At 52.9% G+C, this 22,113-nt stretch overlaps 1 protein-coding gene across 1 annotated transcript in view; it reads right to left on the bottom strand.

Moving 5' to 3' along the window:
• Positions 1-22,113, bottom strand: part of CHD8 (chromodomain helicase DNA binding protein 8) — a 182,764-nt gene that overhangs the window by 53,637 nt on the left and 107,014 nt on the right. The window contains exons 23-25 of the mRNA XM_085534818.1: positions 18,978-19,134; positions 10,571-10,660; positions 57-160 (exon numbers count right to left, since the gene is read on the bottom strand). Of these exons, the coding sequence (XP_085390944.1) occupies positions 57-160; positions 10,571-10,660; positions 18,978-19,134 (351 nt within the window). The remainder of the gene's footprint in view (positions 1-56; positions 161-10,570; positions 10,661-18,977; positions 19,135-22,113) is intronic.

The raw sequence follows: 22,113 nt of genomic DNA, 5'->3' as shown, positions 1-22,113 counted from the left end.
CCCCATTTTTGAGCCCAAAATGACCCAAAATCGCCCTTTTTCGCCCCAAATTTTACCGTGTTTGAAGACCCCGATGAGCAGCGACTTGTCGGCCTCCGGGTCCCACCAGGACGTGGGGGGGTCCAGGTGGTCCAGGAACGGGATCGGGATCGACACCGAGCTATGGGGGATATAGGGGATCTATGGGGCTGGAGGACCTTATATGGGGCTGGAGGACCCTAATATGGGATCTATGGGGCTGGAGGGGCTTAATATGGGAATCTATGGCCCTAATATGGGATCTATGGGGCTGGAGGACCCTAATATAGGATCTATGGCCCTAATATGGGAATCTATGGGGCTGGAGGACCCTAATGAGGGATCTATAGGGCTGGAGGACCCTAATATGGGATCTATGGCCCTAATATGGGGATCTATGGGGCTGGAGGACCCTAATATGGGGCTGGAGGGGGTTAATGTGGGGCTGGAGGGGATCTATGGGGCTGGAGGGGCTTTATATGGGGCTGAGGTGGGATCTATGGGGCTGGAGGGGCTTAATGTGGGGCTGGAGGGGATCTATGGGGCTGGAGGGGGTTAATATGGGATCTATGACCCTAATATGGGATCTATGGGGCTGGAGGACTCCAATATGGGGCTGGAGGGGATCTATGGGGCTGGAGTGGGAATCTATGGGGCTGGAGTGGGGATCTATGGGGCTGGAGGACCCTAATATGGGGCTGGAGGGGATCTATGGGGCTGGAGGACCCTAATATGGGATCTATGGGGCTGGAGTGGGGATCTATGGGGCTGGAGGACCTTAATATGGGATCTATGACCCTAATATGGGATCTAGGACCCTAATATGGGATCTATGGGGCTGGAGTGGGGGTCTATGGGGCTGGAGGACCCTAATATGGGATCTATGGCCCTAATACGGATATCTATGGGGCTGGAGGACCGTAATATGGGATCTATGACCCTAATATGGGAATCTATGGGGCTGGAGGACCCTAATATGGGATCTATGGGGCTGGAGGACCCTAATATGGGATCTATGACCCTAATATGGGAATCTAGGACCCTAATATGGGATCTATGGGGCTGGAGTGGGGATCTATGGGGCTGGAAGGGCTTAATATGGGATCTATGGGGCTGGAGGACCCTAATATGGGATCTATGGGGCTGGAGGACCCTAATATGGGGCTGGAGGGGGTTAATATGGGGCTGGAGGGGATCTATGGGGCTGGAAGGGCTTTATATGGGATCTATGGGGCTGGAGTGGGGATCTATGGGGCTGGAGGGGCTTTATATGGGATCTATGGGGCTGGAAGGGCTTAATATGGGAATCTATGGGGCTAATATGGGATCTATGGGGCTAATAGGGGATCTGTGACCCTAATATGGGATCTAGGACCCTAATATGGGATCTATGGCCATAATAGGGGATCTATGGGGCTTAATATGGGATCTATGGGGCTGGAGGACCCTAATATGGGATCTATGGGGCTGGAAGACCCTAATATGGGATCTAATATGGGGGTCGAGATGGTCCAGTAATGGGATCGGGATCGACACCGAGCTATAGGGGATATAGGGGATATATGGGGCTGGAGGGGATCTATGGGGCTTTATATGGGATCTATGGGGCTGGAGGGGATCTATGGGGCTTTATATGGGATCTATGGGGCTGGAGGGGATCTATGGGGCTTTATATGGGATCTATGGGGCTGGAGGACCTTATATGGGATCTATGGGGCTGGAGGACCCTAATATGGGGCTGGAGGACCTTAATATGGGATCTATGGGGCTGGAGGACCCTAATATGGGATCTATGACCCTAATATGGGATCTATGGGGCTGGAGGACCTTGATATGGGGCTGGAAGACCCTAATATGGGGCTGAGGTGGGATCTATGGGGCTGGAGGACCCTAATATGGGGCTGGAGGGGGTTAATATGGGGCTGGAGGGGATCTATGGGGCTGGAGGACCCTTATATGGGATATATGGGATCTAGGACACTAATATGGGATCTATGACCCTAATATGGGATCTATGGGGCTGGAGTGAAGATCTATGGGGCTGGAAGGGCTTTATATGGGATCTATGGGGTGGAATAGGGGATCTATGGGGCTGGAGGACCTTATATGGGGATCTATGGGGCTGGAGGACCCTAATATGGGATCTATGGGGCTGGAGGGGGTTAATATGGGGGTCCAGGTGGTCCAGTAATGGGATCGGGATCGACACCGAGCTATAGGGGATATAGGGGATCTATGGGATCTATGGGATCCTAATAGGGGATCTATGGGATCTATGGGGCTTAATATGGGAATCTATGGGGCTGGAGGACCCCAATATGGGGCTGGAGGGCCTTAATATGGGATCTATGGGGTGGAATAGGGGATCTATGGGGCTGGAGGGGGGATCTATGGGGCTGGAGGACCCTAATATGGGATCTATGGGGCTGGAGGACCCTAATATGGGATCTATGAGCCTAATTTGGGATCTAGGACCCTAATATGGGATCTATGGCCATAATAGGGGATCTATGGGGCTTAATATGGGATCTATGGGGCTGGAGAACCCTAATATGGGGCTGGAGGGGATCTATGGGGCTGGAGGACCCTAATATGGGATCTATGGCCCTAATATGGGAATCTATGGGGCTGGAGGACCCTAATATGGGATCTATGGGGCTGGAGGACCCTAATATGGGATCTATGGGGTGGGATAGGGGATCAATGGGGCTGGAGGACCCTAATATGGGATCTATGGGGCTGGAGGACCCTTATATGGGATCTATGACCCTAATATGGGATCTATGACTTTAATATGGGATCTATGGGGCTGGAGGACCCTAATATGGGGCTGGAGGGGATCTATGGGGCTGGAAGGGCTTTATATGGGATCTATGGGGCTAATATGGGATCTATGGGGCTAATAGGGGATCTGGGACCCTAATAGGGGATCTATGGGGCTGGGGACCCTAATATGGGATCTATGGGGTTGAAGGGGGTTAATATGGGGGTCGAGGTGATCCAGTAACGGGATCAGGATCGACACCGAGCTATAGGGGATATAGGGGATATGTGGGGCTGGGGACCCTAATATGGGATCTATGGGGTGGGATAGGGGATCTATGGGGCTGGAGGACCCTAATATGGGGCTGGAGGGGATCTATGGGGCTGGAAGGGCTTTATATGGGATCTATGGGGCTGGAAGGGCTTTATATGGGATCTATGGGGCTGGAGGGGGTTAATATGGGAATCTATGGGGCTAATATGGGATCTATGGGGCTAATATGGGATCTATGGGGCTAATATGGGATCTATGGGGCTAATATTGGATCTATGGGGCTAATATAGGATCTATGGGGCTAATATGGGATCTATGGGGCTGGAGTGGGGATCTATGGGGCTGGAGGACCCTAATATGGGATATATGGGATCTAGGACCCTAATATGGGATCTATGGCCCTATATGGGATCTATGGGGCTTAATATGGGATCTATGGGGTGGGATAGGGGATCTATGGGGCTGGAGGACCTTATATGGGATCTATGGGGCTGGAGGGGATCTATGGGGCTGGAAGGGCTTTATATGGGATCTATGGGGCTTTATATGGGATCTATGGGGCTTTATATGGGATCTATGGGGCTGGAGGGGGTTAATATGGGGCTGGAGGACCCTAATATGGGGCTGGAGGGGGTTAATATGGGGCTGGAGGGGATCTATGGGGCTTAATATGGGATCTATGGGGCTGGAGGACCCTAATATGGGTTCTATGACCCTAATATGGGATCTATGGGGCTGGAGGACCCTAATATGGGATCTATGGCCCTAATATGGGATCTATGGGGCTGGAGGACCCTAATATGGGAATCTATGGCCCTAATATGGGATCTAAGACCCTAATATGGGATCTATGGGGTCTATGGGACCATAATAGGGGATCTGGGACCCTAATAGGGGATCTATGGGGCTGGAGGACCTTATATGGGATCTATGGGGCTAGAGGACCCTAATATGGGATCTATGGGGCTGGAGTAGGGATCTATGGGGCTTTATATGGGATCTATGGGGCTGGAGGGGATCTATGGGGCTTTATATGGGATCTATGGGGCTGGAGGGGATCTATGGGGCTTTATATGGGATCTATGGGGCTGGAGGGGATCTACGGGGTTAATAGGGGATCTATGGGGCTAATAGGGGATCTATGGGGTTAATAGGGGATCTATGGGGCTAATAGGGGATCTATGGGGTTAATAGGGGATCTATGGGGCTAATAGGGGATCTATGGGGTTAATAGGGGATCTATGGGGTTAATAGGGGATCTATGGGGCTAATAGGGGATCTATGGGGTTAATAGGGGATCTATGGGGCTAATAGGGGATCTATGGGATCTATGGGATCCTAATAGGGGATCTATGGGGCTAATAGGGGATCTATGGGGTTAATAGGGGATCTATGGAGCTAATAGGGGATCTATGGGATCTATGGGGTTAATAGGGGATATATGGGATCTATGGGATCTATGGGATCCTAATAGGGGATCTATGGGGCTAATAGGGGATCTATGGGGCTAATAGGGGATCTATGGGATCTATGGGATCCTAATAGGGGATCTATGGGGCTAATAGGGGATCTATGGGGCTAATAGGGGATATATGGGATCTATGGGATCCTAATAGGGGATCTATGGGGTTAATAGGGGATCTATGGGATCTATGGGATCCTAATAGGGGATCTATGGGGCTGGAGGGGATCTATGGGGCTTTATATGGGATCTATGGGGCTGGAGGACCCTAATATGGGATCTATGGGGCTAATAGGGGATATATGGGATCTATGGGATCTATGGGATCCTAATAGGGGATCTATGGGATCTATGGGATCTATGGGATCCTAATAGGGGATCTATGGGGCTAATAGGGGATCTATGGGATCTATGGGATCCTAATAGGGATATATGGGATCTATGGGGTGGGAATAGGGGATATATGGGATCCTAATAGGGGATTTAGTACCCTAATATGGGGATAATATGGGATCTATGGGGCTGGAGGACCTTATATGGGAATCTATGGGGCTAATATGGGATCTAGGACCCTAATATGGGATCTATGGGGCTGGAGGACCCTAATATGGGATCCATGGCGTTGAAGGGGGTTAATATGGGGGTCCAGGTGATCCAGTAACGGGATCGGGATCGACACCGAGCTATAGGGGATATAGGGGATCTATGGGGCTGGAGGACCCCAATATGGGGCTGGAGGACCTTAATATGGGATTTATGGGGCTGGAGGACCCTTATATGGGATCTATGACCCTAATATGGGATCTATGACTTTAATATGGGATCTATGGGGCTGGAGGACCCTAATATGGGGCTGGAGGGGATCTATGGGGCTGGAGTGGGGATCTATGGGGCTGGAGGACCCTAATATGGGATCTATGGCCCTATATGGGATCTATGGGGCTTAATTTGGGATCTATGGGGTGGGATAGGGGATCTATGGGGCTGGAGGGGCTTAATAGGGGATCTATGGGGCTGGAGGGGCTTAATAGGGGATCTATGGGGCTGGAAGGGCTTTATATGGGATCTATGGGGCTGGAAGGGCTTTATATGGGATCTATGGGATGGGATAGGGGATCTATGGGGCTGGAAGGGATTAATATGGGATCTATGGGGCTGGGGACCCTAATATGGGATCTATGGGGCTAAAGGGGCTTAATATGGGGTCTATGGGGCTGGAGGACCCTAATATGGGATCTATGGGGCTGGGGTGGGAATCTATGGGGCGGGAGGACCCTAAAATGGGGTTATAGGGGCTCAAAATGGGGCTAAAGAGGCTCAAAATGAGAATCTATGGGGCTGGAGGACCCTAATATGGGATCTATGGCCCTAATATGGGAATCTATGGGGCTGGAGGACCCTAATGAGGGATCTATGGGGCTGGAGGACCCTAATATGGGATCTATGGCCCTAATATGGGATCTATGGGGCTGGAGGACCCTAATATGGGATCTATGGCCCTAATATGGGATCTATGGGGCTGGAGTGGGGATCTATGGGTCTAAAGGGCCTTAATATGGGATCTATGGGGCTGGAGGACCCTAATATGGGATCTATGGGGCTGGAGGACCTTATATGGGATCTATGGGGCTGGGGTGGGGATCTATGGGGCTGGAGGGGGTTAATATGGGAATCTATGGGGCTAAAGGGGCTCAAAATGGGGCTAAAGGGGCTTAATATGGGAATCTATGGGGCTGGAGGGACCCTTATATGGGATCTATGGGGCTGGAGGACCCTAATATGGGATCTATGACCCTAATATGGGATCTATGGCCCTAATATGGGAATCTATGGGGCTGGAGGACCCTAATATGGGATCTATGGCCCTAATATGGGATCTATGGGGCTGGAGGACCCTAATATGGGATCTATGGCCCTAATATGGGATCTATGGGGCTGGAGTGGGGATCTATGGGTCTAAAGGGCCTTAATATGGGATCTATGGGGCTGGAGGACCCTAATATGGGATCTATGGGGCTGGAGGACCTTATATGGGATCTATGGGGCTGGGGTGGGGATCTATGGGGCTGGAGGGGGTTAATATGGGAATCTATGGGGCTAAAGGGGCTCAAAATGGGGCTAAAGGGGCTTAATATGGGAATCTATGGGGCTGGAGGGACCCTTATATGGGATCTATGGGGCTGGAGGACCCTAATATGGGATCTATGACCCTAATATGGGATCTATGGCCCTAATATGGGAATCTATGGGGCTGGAGGACCCTAATATGGGATCTATGGCCCTAATATGGGATCTATGGGGCTGGAGGACCCTAATATGGGGCTGGAGGGGATCTATGGGGCTGGAAGGGCTTTATATGGGATCTATGGGGCTTAATATGGGATCTATGGGGCTGGAGGACCCTAATATGAGATCTATGACCCTAATATGGGATATATGGGGCTGGAGGGGCTTTATATGGGATCTATGGGGCTAATATGGGATCTATGGGGCTGGAGTGGGGATCTATGGGGCTGGGGACCCTAATATGGGATCTATGGGGCTGGAGAACCCTAATATGGGATCTATGGCCCTAATATGGGATCTATGGGGCTGGAGGACCCTAATATGGGATCTAGGACCCTAATATGGGAATCTATGGGGCTGGAGGACCCTAATATGGGATCTATGGGGTTGGAGTGGGGATCTATGGGTCTAAAGGGCCTTAATATGTGATCTATGGGGCTGGAGGACCCTAATATGGGATCTATGGCCCTTATATGGGATCTATGGGGCTGGAGGACCCTAATATGGGATCTATGGCCCTTATATGGGATCTATGGGGCTGGGGACCCTAATATGGGATCTATGGGGCCGGGTACCCTATATGGGATCTATGGGGCTGGAGGGGCTTAATATGGGATCTATGACCCTAATATGGGATCTATGGGGCTGGGGACCCTAATATGGGATCTATGGGGCTGGGGACCCTAATATGGGATCTATGGGGCTGGAGGACCCTAATACGGGGCTGGAGGGGATCTATGGGGCGGAAGTGGGGATCTATGGGGCTGGAGGACCCTAATATGGGGCTGGAGGGGATCTATGGGGCTGGAGAGGCTTAATATGGGGCTGGAGGGGATCTATGGGGCTGGAAGGGCTTTATATGGGATCTATGGGGTGGAATAGGGGATCTATGGGGCTGGAAGGGCTTTATATGGGATCTATGGGGCTGGAAGGGCTTTATATGGGATCTATGGGGCTTTATATGGGATCTATGGGGCTTTATATGGGATCTATGGGGCTGGAGGGGCTTAATATAGGATCTATGGGGCTGGAGGACACTAATATGGGATCTATGACCCTAATATGGGATCTATGGGGCTGGAGGACCCTAATATGGGATCTATGGCCCTAATATGGGATCTATGGGGCTGGAGTGGGGATCTATGGGGTTAGAGGGGCTTAATATGGGATCTATGACCCTAATATGGGAATCTATGGGGCTGGAGGACCCTAATATGGGATCTATGACCCTAATATGGGAATCTATGGGGCTGGAGGACCCTAATATGGGATCTATGGCCCTAATATGGGATCTATGGGGCTGGAGGACCCTAATATGGGATCTATGGCCCTAATATGGGAATCTATGGGGCTGGAGGGGCTTAATATGGGATCTATGGGGCTGGAGGACCCTTAATATGGGATCTATGGGGCTGGAGGACCCTATATGGGATCTATGACCCTAATATGGGAATCTAGGACCCTAATATGGGATCTATGACCCTAATATGGGATCTATGGGGCTGGAGGGCCCTTATACGGGATCTATGGGGTGTAGGACCTTATATGGGATCTATGGGGCTGGAGGGGCTTAATATGGGAATCTATGGGGCTGGGGACCCTAATATGGGATCTATGGGGCTGGAGGACCCTAATATGGGATCTATGACCCTAATATGGGATCTATGGGGCTGGAGGGGCTTAATATGGGATCTATGGGGCTGGAGTGGGGATCTATGGGGCTGGAGGACCCTAATATGGGATCTATGGCCCTAATATGGGATCTATGGGGCTGGAGGACCCTAATATGGGATCTAGGACCCTAATATGGGAATCTATGGGGCTGGAGGACCCTAATATGGGATCTAGGACCCTAATATGGGATCTATGGGGCTGGAGTGGGGATCTATGGGGTTAGAGGGGCTTAATATGGGATCTATGGCCCTAATATGGGATCTATGGCCCTAATATGGGAATCTATGGGGCTGGAGGACCCTAATATGGGATCTATGGCCCTATATGGGATCTATGGGGTGGAATAGGGGATCTATGGGGCTGGAAGGGCTTTATATGGGATCTATGGGGTGGGATAGGGGATCTATGGGGCTGGAGGGGATCTATGGGGCTGGAAGGGCTTAATATGGGATCTATGGGGCTGGAGGACCTTATATTGGATCTATGGGGCTGGAGGGCCCTAATATGGGATCTATGGGGCTGGAGGACCCTATATGGGATCTATGGGGCTGGAGTGGGGATATATGGGGCTGGAAGGGCTTAATATGGGATCTATGGGGCTGGAGGACCCTAATATGGGATCTATGGCCCTAATATGGGATCTATGGCCCTTATATGGGATCTATGGGGCTGGAGGACCCTTATATGGGATCTATGGCCCTAATATGGGATCTATGGGGCTGGAGGACCCTAATATGGGATCTATGACCCTAATATGGGATCTATGGGGCTGGAGTGGGGATATATGGGGCTGGAGGACCCTAATATGGGATCTATGGGGCTGGAGGACCCTAATATGGGATCTATGGCCCTAATATGGGATCTATGGGGCTGGAGGACCCTAATATGGGATATATGGCCCTAATATGGGAATCTATGGGGCTGGAGGACCCTAATATGGGATCTATGACCCTAATATGGGATCTATGGCCCTATATGGGATCTAGGACCCTAATATGGGAATCTATGGGGCTGGAGGACCCTTATATGGGATCTATGGGGCTGGAGGACCCTTATATGGGATCTATGGGGCTGGAGGACCCTATATGGGATCTATGGGGCTGGAGGACCCTAATATGGGATCTATGGGGCTGGAGGACCCTAATATGGGATCTATGGGGCTGGAGGACCCTAATATGGGATCTATGGCCCTAATATGGGATCTATGGGGCTGGAGGACCCTAATATGGGATATATGGCCCTAATATGGGAATCTATGGGGCTGGAGGACCCTAATATGGGATCTATGACCCTAATATGGGATCTATGGCCCTATATGGGATCTAGGACCCTAATATGGGAATCTATGGGGCTGGAGGACCCTTATATGGGATCTATGCGGCTGGAGGACCCTTATATGGGATCTATGGGGCTGGAGGACCCTATATGGGATCTATGGGGCTGGAGGACCCTAATATGGGATCTATGGCCCTAATTTGGGATCTATGGGGCTGGAGTGGGGATCTATGGGTCTAAAGGGCCTTAATATGGGATCTATGGGGCTGGAGGACCCTAATATGGGATCTATGGCCCTAATATGGGATCTATGACCCTAATATGGGATCTATGGGGCTGGAGGACCCTAATATGGGATCTATGACCCTAATATGGGATCTATGGGTCTGGAGGGCCCTAATGTGGGATCTATGACCCTAATATGGGATCTATGGGTCTGGAGGACCCTAATATGGGATCTATGACCCTAATATGGGATCTATGGGTCTGGAGGGCCCTAATGTGGGATCTATGACCCTAATATGGGATCTATGGGGCTGGAGGACCCTAATATGGGATCTATGACCCTAATATGGGAATCTATGGGGCTGGAGGGGCTTAATATGGGATCTATGGGGCTGGAGGACCCTAATATGGGATCTATGGCCCTAATATGGGATCTATGGGGCTGGAGGGACCCTAATATGGGATCTATGGGGCTGGAGGACCCTAATATGGGAATCTATGGGGCTGGAGGACCCTTATATGGGATCTATGGCCCTAATATGGGAATCTATGGGGTATAGGACCCTATATGGGATCTATGGGGCCGGACTCACCTGGCCATGGCTCCCCCCATAACCTTGTCGGCCTGGTCCCCGATCACCTCCTGCCTCAGGTAATACAACATACGGACCCGCAGCAAAACCCTATAGGAAACCCCATAAGTTATAGGGTCAGAATGGATGGGACCCCATAGGAAACCCCATAAGTTATAGGGTCACAATGGATGGGACCCCATAGGAAACCCCATAAGTTATAGGGTCACAATGGATGGGACCCCATAGGAAACCCCATAAGTTATAGGGTCACAATGGATGGGACCCCATAGGAAACCCCATAAGTTATGGGTCACAATGGATGGGACCCCATAGGAAACCCCATAAGTTATAGGGTCACAATGGATGGGACCCCATAGGAAACCCCATAAGTTATAGGATCACAATGGATGGGACCCCATAGGAAACCCCATAAGTTATAGGGTCAGAATGGATGGGACCCCATAGGAAACCCCATAAGTTATAGGGTCACAATGGATGGGACCCCATAGGAAACCCCATAAGTTATGGGTCAGAATGGATGGGACCCCATAGGAAACCCCATAAGTTATAGGGTCACAATGGATGGGACCCCATAGGAAACCCCATAAGTTATAGGGTCACAATGGATGGGACCCCATAGGAAACCCCATAAGTTATAGGGTCACAATGGATGGGACCCCATAGGAAACCCCATAAGTTATAGGGTCACAATGGATGGGACCCCATAGGAAACCCCATAAGTTATAGGGTCACAATGGATGGGACCCCATAGGAAACCCCATAAGTTATAGGGTCAGAATGGATAAACCCCATAGGAAACCCCATAAGTTATAGGGTCAGAATGGATGGGACCCCATAGGAAACCCCATAAGTTATAGGGTCAGAATGGATGGGACCCCATAGGAAACCCCATAAGTTATAGGGTCAGAATGGATGGGACCCCATAGGAAACCCCATAAGTTATAGGGTCAGAATGGATGGGACCCCATAGGAAACCCCATAAGTTATAGGGTCAGAATGGATGGGACCCCATAGGAAACCCCATAAGTTATAGGGTCACAATGGATGGGACCCCATAGGAAACCCCATAAGTTATAGGGTCAGAATGGATGGGACCCCATAGGAAACCCCATAAGTTATAGGGTCACAATGGATGGGACCCCATAGGAAACCCCATAAGTTATAGGGTCACAATGGATGGGACCCCATAGGAAACCCCATAAGTTATAGGGTCACAATGGATGGGACCCCATAGGAAACCCCATAAGTTATGGGGTCAGAATGGATGGGACCCCATAGGAAACCCCATAAGTTATAGGGTCACAATGGATGGGACCCCATAGGAAACCCCATAAGTTGGGGGTCAGAATGGATGGGACCCCATAGGAAACCCCATAAGTTATGGGTCACAATGGATGGGACCCCATAGGAAACCCCATAAGTTATAGGGTCAGAATGGATGGGACCCCATAGGAAACCCCATAAGTTATGGGTCAGAATGGATGGGACCCCATAGGAAACCCCATAAGTTATAGGGTCACAATGGATGGGACCCCATAGGAAACCCCATAAGTTATAGGGTCACAATGGATGGACCCCATAGGAAACCCCATAAGTTATAGGGTCACAATGGATGGGACCCCATAGGAAACCCCATAAGTTATGGGTCACAATGGATGGGACCCCATAGGAAACCCCATAAGTTATAGGGTCAGAATGGATGGGACCCCATAGGAAACCCCATAAGTTATGGGTCACAATGGATGGGACCCCATAGGAAACCCCATAAGTTATAGGGTCACAATGGATGGGACCCCATAGGAAACCCCATAAGTTATAGGGTCACAATGGATGGGACCCCATAGGAAACCCCATAAGTTATAGGGTCACAATGGATGGGACCCCATAGGAAACCCCATAAGTTATAGGGTCAGAATGGATGGGACCCCATAGGAAACCCCATAAGTTATAGGGTCACAATGGATGGGACCCCATAGGAAACCCCATAAGTTATAGGGTCAGAATGGATGGGACCCCATAGGAAACCCCATAAGTTATAGGGTCACAATGGATGGGACCCCATAGGAAACCCCATAAGTTATAGGGTCACAATGGATGGGACCCCATAGGAAACCCCATAAGTTATAGGGTCAGAATGGATGGGACCCCATAGGAAACCCCATAAGTTATAGGGTCAGAATGGATGGGACCCCATAGGAAACCCCATAAGTTATAGGGTCACAATGGATGGGACCCCATAGGAAACCCCATAAGTTATAGGGTCACAATGGATGGGACCCCATAGGAAACCCCATAAGTTATAGGGTCACAATGGATGGGACCCCATAGGAAACCCCATAAGTTATAGGGTCACAATGGATGGGACCCCATAGGAAACCCCATAAGTTATAGGGTCACAATGGATGGGACCCCATAGGAAACCCCATAAGTTATAGGGTCACAATGGATGGGACCCCATAGGAAACCCCATAAGTTATAGGGTCAGAATGGATGGGACCCCATAGGAAACCCCATAAGTTATAGGGTCAGAATGGATGGGACCCCATAGGAAACCCCATAAGTTATAGGGTCACAATGGATGGGACCCCATAGGAAACCCCATAAGTTATGGGTCAGAATGGATGGGACCCCATAGGAAACCCCATAAGTTATAGGGTCACAATGGATGGGACCCCATAGGAAACCCCATAAGTTATAGGGTCACTTATGGGGTTTAGGGCCCCCTTATGGGGTCTAGGACCCACTTATGGGGTTTAGGACCCACTTATGGGGCCCATTGGGCCCTATTAGGACCCCAACCCCCCTTATAGGGTCTAGGACCCACTTATGGGGTCTAGGACCCACTTATGGGGTTTTAGGGCCCCTTATGGGGTTTAGGACCCACTTATGGGGTCTAGGACCCACTTATGGGGTCTAGGACCCCCTTATAGGGTCTAGGACCCACTTATAGGGTCTAGGACCCCCTTATGGGATTTAGGACCCCCTTATAGGGTCTAGGACCCCCTTATAGGGTTTAGGGCCCACTTATGGGATTTTAGGGCCCCCTTATAGGGTTTAGGACCCACTTATGGGGTTTAGGACCCCCAAACCCACTTATGGGGCCCATTGGAACCCATTAGGACCCACTTATGGGGTCTAGGACCCCCTTATAGGGTCTAGGACCCACTTATGGGGTCTAGGACCCCCCTTATGGGGTCTAGGACCCACTTATGGGGTTTAGGACCCACTTATAGGGTCTAGGACCCACTTATGGGGTTTAGGACCCACTTATAGGGTCTAGGACCCACTTATAGGGTCTAGGGCCCACTTATGGGGTCTAGGACCCACTTATGGGGTTAAGGACCCCCCAAACCCCTTATAGGGTTTTAGGACCCCCTTATAGGGTCTAGGACCCCCCAAACCCACTTATGGGGCCCATTGGGCCCTATTAGGACCCCAACCCCCCTTTATAGGGTCTAGGCCCCACTTATGGGGTCTAGGACCGACTTATGGGGTTAAGGACCCCCCAGCCCCCCTTATAGGGTTTTAGGACCCCCTTTATAGGGTTTAGGCCCCACTTATGGGGTCTAGGACCCCCTTATAGGGTCTAGGACCCACTTATGGGCTTTAGGACCCACTTATGGGGTCTAGGACCCACTTATAGGGTCTAGGACCCCCTTATGGGGTCTAGGACCCCCAAACCCACTTATGGGGCCCATTGGAACCCATTAGGACCCACTTATAGGGTCTAGGACCCCCCTTATAGGGTCTAGGACCCACTTATGGGGTCTAGGACCCACTTATGGGGCCCATTGGAACCCATTAGGACCCACTTATAGGGTCTAGGACCCCCTTTATAGGGTTTAGGCCCCACTTATGGGGCTTTAGGACCCACTTATGGGGTTTAGGACCCACTTATGGGGCCCATTGGGACCCATTGAGACCCCCAGAACCCACTTATGGGGTCTAGGACCCACTTATAGGGTTTAGGGCCCCCTTATGGGGTCTAGGACCCACTTATAGGGTTTAGGACCCCCAAACCCACTTATGGGGCCCATTGGAACCCATTAGGACCCACTTATGGGGTCTAGGGCCCCCTTATAGGGTCTAGGACCCACTTATGGGGTTTAGGCCCCCTTATGGGGTTTAGGACCCCCAAACCCACTTATGGGGCCCATTGGAACCCATTAGGACCCACTTATGGGGTCTAGGACCCCCCTTATAGGGTCTAGGGCCCCCTTATAGGGTTTCAGGGCCCCCCAAACCCACTTATGGGGCCCATTGGGCCCTATTAGGACCCCAACCCCCCTTTATAGGGTCTAGGACTCACTTATGGGGTCTAGGACCCACTTATGGGGTTTTAGGGCCCCCTTATAGGGTCTAGGACCCCCTTATAGGGTTTAGGACCCCCAGAACCCACTTATGGGGCCCATTGGAACCCATTAGGCCCCACTTATGGGGTTTAGGGCCCCCTTATGGGGTTAAGGACCCCCCAACCCCCCTTATAGGGTTTTAGGACCCCCTTTATGGGGTCTAGGTCCCCCTTATAGGGTTTCAGGGCCCCCCAAACCCACTTATGGGGTTTGGGACCCCCTTATGGGGTTTAGGACCCCCAAACCCACTTATGGGGCCCATTGGAACCCATTAGGACCCACTTATGGGGTCTAGGACCCCCAAACCCACTTATGGGGCCCATTGGAACCCATTAGGACCCACTTATGGGGTCTAGGACCCCCTTATAGGGTCTAGGACCCCCAAACCCACTTATGGGGCCCATTGGAACCCATTAGGACCCACTTATGGGGTCTAGGACCCACTTATGGGGCTTTAGGACCCCCTTATAGGATTTAGGCCCCACTTATGGGGTTTAGGACCCCGCAACCCCCCTTATAGGGTCTAGGACCCCCTTATAGGGTTACAGACCCACTTATGGGGTTAAGGACCCCCCAACCCCCCTTATAGGGTTTTAGGACCCCCTTATGGGGTCTAGGACCCCCAAACCCACTTATGGGGCCCATTGGGCCCTATTAGGACCCCAACCCCCCTTTATAGGGTCTAGGACCCCCTTATAGGGTCTAGGACCCCCTTATAGGGTTTAGGGCCCCCTTATAGGGTTTAGGACCCCCAAACCCACTTATGGGGCCCATTGGAACCCATTAGGACCCACTTATAGGGTCTAGGACCCACTTATGGGGTCTAGGCCCCACTTATGGGGTCTAGGACCCCCCTTATAGGGTCTAGGACCCACTTATGGGGTCTAGGACCCACTTATGGGGTCTAGGACCCCCCTTATAGGGTCTAGGACCCACTTATAGGGTTTAGGGCCCCCTTATGGGGTTTAGGGCCCACTTATGGGGTTTTAGGACCCACTTATAGGGTCTAGGACCCTCTTATGGGGTCTAGGACCCCCAAACCCACTTATGGGGCCCATTGGAACCCATTAGGACCCACTTATAGGGTCTAGGACCCCCCTTATAGGGTCTAGGACCCACTTATGGGGTCTAGGACCCACTTATGGGGCCCATTGGGACCCATTGGGACCCCCAGAACCCACTTATGGGGTCTAGGACCCCCCTTATAGGGTCTAGGGCCCCCTTATAGGGTTTAGGACCCCCCAGAACCCACTTATGGGGCCCATTGGGCCCTATTAGGACCCCAAACCCACTTATGGGGCCCATTGGAACCCATTAGGACCCACTTATGGGGTCTAGGACCCCCTTATAGGGTCTAGGACCCACTTATGGGGTTAAGGACCCCCCTTATAGGGTCTAGGACCCACTTATGGGGTCTAGGACCCACTTATGGGGTTTTAGGGCCCCTTATGGGGTCTAGGACCCACTTATAGGGTTTAGGACCCACTTATGGGGTCTAGGACCCACTTATGGGGTTTAGGACCCACTTATGGGGTCTAGGCCCCACTTATGGGGTTTTAGGACCCACTTATGGGGTTTAGGACCCACTTATGGGGCCCATTGGGACCCCCAGAACCCACTTATGGGGTTTTAGGGCCCCTTATAGGGTTTTAGGACCCACTTACGGGGTTTAGGCCCCACTTATGGGGTCTAGGACCCACTTATGGGGTTTAGGACCCCCAAATCCACTTATGGGGCCCATTGGAACCCATTAGGACCCACTTATGGGGTTTAGGACCCCCCAGAACGCACTTATGGGGCCCATTGGGCCCTATTAGGACCCCAACCCCCCTTATAGGGTTTTAGGGCCCACTTATGGGGTTTGGGACCCCCAAATCCACTTATGGGGCCCATTGGAACCCATTAGGACCCACTTATGGGGTTTAGGCCCCACTTATGGGGTTTAGGACCCCCCAACCCCCCTTATAGGGTTTTAGGACCCCCCTTATAGGGTTTAGGACCCCCTTATAGGGTTTAGGACCCACTTATGGGGTTTTAGGACCCACTTATGGGGCCCATTGGGACCCCCAGAACCCACTTATGGGGTTTTAGGGCCCCTTATGGGATTTAGGACCCACTTATAGGGTTTAGGGCCCCCTTAAAGGGTCTAGGACCCACTTATGGGGTCTAGGACCCCCCAAACCCACTTATGGGGCCCATTAGGACCCATTGGGACCCATTAGGATCCCCTTATGGGGTCTAGGACCCCCCTTATGGGGTCTAGGACCCACTTATGGGGTTTTAGGACCCCTTATGGGGTTTGGGACCCCCTAAATTCGCTTATGGGGTGATATGGGGCCCCCAAACCCACTTATGGGGTTTTAGGGTCCCTTATAGGGTTTTAGGACCCCCTTTATAGGGTTTAGGCCCCACTTATGGGGTCTAGGACCCCCCTTATAGGGTTTAGGACCCACTTATGGGGCCCATTGGGACCCCCAGAACCCACTTATGGGGTTTTAGGACCCACTTATGGGGTCTAGGACCCCCCTTATAGGGTCTAGGACCCCCTTATAGGGTTTTATGGCCCCTTATAGGGTTTTAGGGCCCCCTTATAGGGTTTAGGACCCACTTATGGGGCCCATTGGGACCCATTGGGACCCCCAGAACCCACTTATGGGGTCTAGGACCCCCCAGAACCCACTTATGGGGCCCATTGGAACCCATTAGGACCCACTTATGGGGTCTAGGACCCCCCTTATGGGGTCTAGGACCCACTTATGGGGTCTAGGGCCCCCTTATAGGGTCTAGGACCCCCTTACAGGGTCTAGGCCCCACTTATGGGGTCTAGGACCCACTTATGGGGTTTTAGGACCCACTTATGGGGCCCATTGGGACCCATTGAGACCCCCAGAACCCACTTATGGGGTCTAAGACCCCCTTATGGGGTTTTAGGACCCACTTATGGGGCCCATTGGGACCCCCAGAACCCACTTATGGGGTTTAGGGCCCCCAAATCCACTTATGGGGCCCATTGGAACCCATTAGGACCCACTTATGGGGTTTAGGACCCCCCAAACCCACTTATGGGGTCTAGGACCCACTTATAGGGTTTTAGGACCCCCTTATAGGGTCTAGGACCCCCTTATAGGGTTTTAGGGCCCCTTATAGGGTTTAGGACCCCCCAAACCCACTTATGGGGCCCATTGGAACCCATTAGGACCCACTTATGGGGTTTAGGACCCCCCAAACCCACTTATGGGGCCCATTGGAACCCATTAGGACCCACTTATGGGGTCTAGAACCCCCCAACCCCCCTTATGGGGTCTAGGACCCCCTTTATAGGGTCTAGGACCCCCTTATAGGGTTTAGGACCCCCTTATAGGGTTTAGGACCCCCCAACCCCTCTTATAGGGTTTTAGGGCCCCCTTATAGGGTCTAGGACCCACTTATGGGGTCTAGGACCCCCCTTATAGGGTCTAGGACCCCCTTATAGGGTTTCAGGGCCCCCCAAACCCACTTATGGGGCCCATTGGGCCCTATTAGGACCCCAACCCCCCTTTATAGGGTCTAGGACCCCCTTATAGGGTTAAGGGCCCCCCAAACCCACTTATGGGGCCCATTGGAACCCATTAGGACCCACTTATGGGGTCTAGGACCCACTTATAGGGTCTAGGACCCCCCTTATAGGGTCTAGGACCCCCTTATAGGGTTTAGGACCCCCTTATAGGGTTTAGGACCCACTTATGGGGTTTAGGGCCCACTTATGGGGTTTAGAACCCCCCAAACCCACTTATGGGGTCTAGGCCCCCCTTATAGGGTCTAGGACCCCCAAACCCACTTATGGGGCCCATTGGGCCCTATTAGGACCCCAAACCCACTTATGGGGCCCATTGGGACCCATTGGAACCCAATAGGACCCACTTATGGGGCTTTAGGACCCACTTATGGGGTCTAGGACCCCCCAGAACCCACTTATGGGGCCCATTGGGCCCTATTAGGACCCCAACCCCTCTTATAGGGTCTAGGACCCCCTTATAGGGTTTCAGGGCCCCTTATGGGGTTTTAGGACCCACTTGTTGCTGTGATGTTTGAGGTGTTTCTTGTAGGTCTCGTCCTGGAACAAGGTTTCGGGGTCGTACTTGTGGCTCCATTCGTTCCTATGGGGCTCTATGGGGCCGGGCGGCTTCGCCTTCTTCCCTTTGCGACCCCGAGAAATGGGGACGGAAAGGCCTGAAATGGGCAAAAGAAAGAAAACTTATTATTATTGGTACTTATGGGGCTGGGGACCCCATTGATCCCTATGGGGACTCACTTACGGGGCTGGGGACCCACTTATGGGGCTGGGGTCCCACTTATGGGGCTGGGGTGCCAGTTATGGGTCCACTTATGGGGCTGGGGTCCCCATTGGCCCCTATGGGGTCCCACTTATGGGGCTGGGGACCCACTTATGGGGCTAGGGACCCCATTGATCCCTATGGGGACTCACTTATGGGGCTGGGGAGGAACTTATGGGGCTGGGAACCCACTTATGGGGCTGGGGACTCACTTATGAGGCTGGGGACCCACTTATGGGGCTGGGGACCCACTTATGGGGCTGGAGTGCCAGTTATGGGTCCACTTATGGGGCTGGGGTCCCACTTGTGGGGCTGGGGACCCACTTATGGGGCTGGGGTCCCTATGGGGTCCCACTTATGGGGCTGGGGACCCACTTATGGGGCTGGGGAGGCACTTATGGGGCTGGGGACCCACTTATGGGGCTAGGGACCCCATTGATCCCTATGGGGACTCACTTATGGGGCTGGGGACCCACTTATGGGGCTGGGGACCCACTTATGGGGCTGGGGATGAACTTATGGGGCTGGGGACCCACTTATGGGGCTGGGGACCCACTTATGGGGCTGGGGATGTAGTTATAGGGCTGGGGACCCACTTATGGGGCTGGGGACCCACTTATGGGGCTGGGGTCCCTATGGGGTCCCACTTATGGGGTCTTATGCCCCACTTATGGGGCTGGGGTCTTCATTGGCCCCTATGGGGTTCCACTTATGGGGCTGGGGACCCACTTATGGGGCTGGGGTCACACTTATGGGGCTGGGGAGGCACTTATGGGGCTGGGGACCCACTTATGGGGCTGGGGTCCCTATGGGGTCCCACTTATGGGGTCTTATGCCCCACTTATGGGGCTGGGGACCCACTTATGGGGCTGTGGTGCCAGTTATGGGTCCACTTATGGGGCTGGGGACCCACTTATGGGGCAGGGGAACCACTTATGGGGCTAGGGACCCCATTGATCCCTATGGGGACTCACTTATGGGGCTGGGGACCCACTTATGGGGCTGGGGTCCCACTTATGGGGCTGGGGACCCACTTATGGGGCTAGGGACCCCATTGATCCCTATGGGGACTCACTTATGTGGCTGGGGACCCACTTATGGGGCTGGGGAGGCACTTATGGGGCTGGGGACCCACTTATGGGGCTAGGGACCCCATTGATCCCTATGGGGACTCACTTATGGGGCTGGGGACACACTTATGGGGCTGGGGAGGCACTTATGGATCCACTTATGGGGCTGGAGAGGCACTTATGGGGCTAGAGACACACTTATGGGGCTGGGGACCCCATTGTCCCCTATGGGGTCCCACTTATGGGGCTGAGGAGGCACTTACGGGGCTGGGGTCCCACTTATATGGGGCTGGGGAGGCACTTATGGGGTCTTAGGCCCCACTTATGGGGCTGGAGATGAACTTATGGGGCTGGGGACCCACTTATGGGGCTGGGGACCCACTTATGGGGCTGGGGTTACAGTTATGGGGCTGGAGTGCCAGTTATGGGTCCACTTATGGGGCTGGGGTCCCCATTGGCCCCTATGGGGTCCCACTTATGGGGCTGGGGAGGCACTTATGGGGCTGGGGGTGCAGTTATAGGGCTGGAGATCTAGTTATGGGTCCCACTTATGGGGCTGGGGTCCCCATTGGCCCCTATGGGGCTCTATGGGGCCGGGCGGATTCGCCTTCTTCCCTTTGCGACCCCGAGAAATGGGGACGGAAAGGCCTGAAATGGGCAAAAAGGAAAGAAAACATTAGGATTATGGGGACTTATGGGGCTGGGGACCCACTTATGGGGCTGGGGACCCACTTATGGGGCTGGGGAGGCACTTATGGGGTCTTAGGCCCCACTTATGGGGCTGGAGATGAACTTATGGGGCTGGGGACCCACTTATGGGGCTGGGGAGGCACTTATAGGGCTGGGGACCCCATTGATCCCTATGGGGACTCACTTATGGGGCTGGGGACCCACTTATGGGGCTGGGGTCCCACTTATGGGGCTGGGGACCCACTTATGGGGCTGGGGTGCCAGTTATGTGTCCACTTATGGGGCTGGGGACCCACTTATGGGGCTGCGAACTCAGTTATGGGGCTGGGGACCCACTTATGGGGCTGGGGACCCACTTATGGGGCTGGGGAGGCACTTATGGGGCTGGGGACCCACTTATGGGGCTGGGGACATGTCAAAGTCTATAGGGTCTCAGTTATGAGTTATGGGGCTGGGGTTACAGTTATGGGGCTGGGGACCCACTTATGGGGCTGGGGACCCACTTATGGGGCTGGGGTGCCAGTTATGTGTCCACTTATGGGGCTGGGGACCCACTTATGGGGCTGCGAACTCAGTTATGGGGCTGGGGACCCACTTATGGGGCTGGGGAGGCACTTATGGGGCTGGGGACCCACTTATAGGGCTGGAGTGCCAGTTATGGGTCCACTTATGGGGCTGGGGTCCCACTTGTGGGGCTGGGGACTCAGTTATGGGGCTGTGGAGGCACTTATTGGGCTGGGGACTCACTTATGGGGCTGGGGACCCACTTATGGGGCTGGGGACCCACTTATGGGGCTGGGGACCCACTTATGGGGCTGGGGTGCCAGTTATGTGTCCACTTATGGGGCTGGGGACCCACTTATGGGGCTGCGAACTCAGTTATGGGGCTGGGGACCCACTTATGGGGCTGGGGAGGCACTTATGGGGCTGGGGACCCACTTATAGGGCTGGAGTGCCAGTTATGGGTCCACTTATGGGGCTGGGGTCCCACTTGTGGGGCTGGGGACTCAGTTATGGGGCTGTGGAGGCACTTATTGGGCTGGGGACTCACTTATGGGGCTGGGGACCCACTTATGGGGCTGGGGACCCACTTATGGGGCTGGGGTGCCAGTTAT

The sequence above is a fragment of the Coturnix japonica genome, unplaced genomic scaffold, assembly GCF_054131305.1.
Source record: "Coturnix japonica strain WE unplaced genomic scaffold, WE-NBRP24 Scf100, whole genome shotgun sequence".
Classification (NCBI taxonomy): domain Eukaryota; kingdom Metazoa; phylum Chordata; class Aves; order Galliformes; family Phasianidae; genus Coturnix; species Coturnix japonica.
Note: the sequence above shows the minus strand (reverse complement) of the source record. Positions and strands in the feature narration are given on the sequence as shown.